The sequence below is a fragment of the Trichechus manatus genome, unplaced genomic scaffold (genome assembly GCF_000243295.1).
Source record: "Trichechus manatus latirostris isolate Lorelei unplaced genomic scaffold, TriManLat1.0 scaffold00101, whole genome shotgun sequence".
Classification (NCBI taxonomy): Eukaryota; Metazoa; Chordata; class Mammalia; order Sirenia; family Trichechidae; genus Trichechus; species Trichechus manatus.
Window position 1 is genome coordinate 3,985,143 of NW_004444037.1, and position 1,571 is coordinate 3,986,713.

Consider the following 1,571-nt stretch of genomic DNA (forward strand, 5'->3'; position numbering starts at 1 on the left):
TGCAGCTCTGGGGAAAGACAGGGTTGAGCCTGGTCAGCGTCCGAGATCCCAGACGGCGAGGTCTCCGTCTGCCTCCCGCCGCAGCAGGGAGCCGCGCCGGGGACGCCCGGGGCGGGATGCCGAGACGCGGGAAGGAGAGAGGGAATTACAAGGTCCTACGCTCTCAACAAGTTCCCCGGGCGCAGCCCGGGGGCAGATCCCCTTGCCTGGGATCCAAAGCTGCGCACGGGACGCGCCCCGCGCGGGTACACCGCCCCTAAGGTCCACGGCCGGGCGTGCCGAGCCCACGCCCCCAGCGCAAGGTCGGGAATCCCGGGGTGCCGCGCGGGCCCGGCTCGGCGGGTCGCGAGTGGAGAGAGAAGCCCACCCGCTGTCCTCATTGTCTGGTCCTGACCCCGGGCCGAGAAAGCGCTCACCTGAAGTGCCTGGGGCGGCTGGACGGCAACGGGCGGTCCCGGGCCGGTGACGGACGCGTCTGCACAGCCCACGGAAGCCGCCGCCGCAGCAGCAGCACTAGGAGCAGTGCACCCGCCTCTCAGGCGGCCGCGGCCTCCATTGCTCTCCCCGCCGTCGCCACCGCGCGGCAGTGCGCGCCCAGTCAGGCGCGGCGCGGTCACATGCTCCGCCAGCCCCTCCGGCGCTCGGACCGGCGGCTCGGCCCCGCCCGGCCTAGTCCCCGGGTCTGCTGGGCGTCGCCGCCGGGCACTGGACGCCCCGGGTTCTTGCTCGCGCCCTGCGGGCAGGGTGCACACCAGACGGCTCCGAGGAGACTGCCGTTCTTGGGAGTGCCTAGAAAGAAGAAGCGGGCCACAGGGAAGGGCGTGGGATTAATTAATTCTCTTCCCACCACTTCAGAGGATGACCTGAGGGAGGATTGGATGTGCAGGGTCTGAGGTCACTGTAGTGGGCTCACAAGGAGGCGCACTTTGCGTGGAACAAGAACCCGGAGCTGGCAGTCAGCACTCCACGAGATGCAAATTCGGCCCTTGGTACCTGGACTAACGGGGGCAACCTTGGCCCCAGAGGGAGTCTCGCCTTTTGGCGATCCTCCCGCAGAGCTCTCAACCATGGAAAATAGCATGGGGACTCCTGTCTAACAAATTGGAAGATGCTACCCAAAATAGAAAAGATCGAAATTCCATTGCTGAGTCTCTGTACATCTGAACACAGTGACAGTGACGTTGGACATTATTTCCTCCGGCCATAATGATATTAAATATTGACGTTGATGTGTTAAAATAACTGTCATTTCCTTTGGTGGGCTAATGGGAAACACTGAGAATTTTTCTCTATTTTTTGCTATGACTAGGTCGTTAGAATTCTTGGAAATCAGTTTCTGATGGTATTTTAGTTCACTGTGAATGCAAAGATAACTTTAACTAGAAAGAATTTAGTATCATTATTAAACAGGAAACTGTTGAGCCAGATGTCCAAATGCCTAAAATAGGGCTAAAATTTTATGCAGGTATATGACTTAGAATCTTTCATACTGGGAGAATCTAGGGCATTTTGCCTTATCCAACTGGGCTTTTCTAGATAAACATTTTAATTAAATACCAACATAAAATATG

General features: G+C 58.1%; 1 protein-coding gene across 1 annotated transcript in view; it reads right to left on the reverse strand.

Annotated features, from left to right (window-relative positions):
• Nucleotides 1-1,081, reverse strand: part of CRACD (capping protein inhibiting regulator of actin dynamics) — a 343,775-nt gene extending 342,694 nt beyond the window's left edge. The window contains exons 1-3 of the mRNA XM_023737386.1: nucleotides 900-1,081; nucleotides 560-789; nucleotides 417-513 (exon numbers count right to left, since the gene is read on the reverse strand). Of these exons, the coding sequence (XP_023593154.1) occupies nucleotides 417-513; nucleotides 560-789; nucleotides 900-1,081 (509 nt within the window). The remainder of the gene's footprint in view (nucleotides 1-416; nucleotides 514-559; nucleotides 790-899) is intronic.
• Between the last annotated feature and the right edge of the window lie 490 nt (nucleotides 1,082-1,571).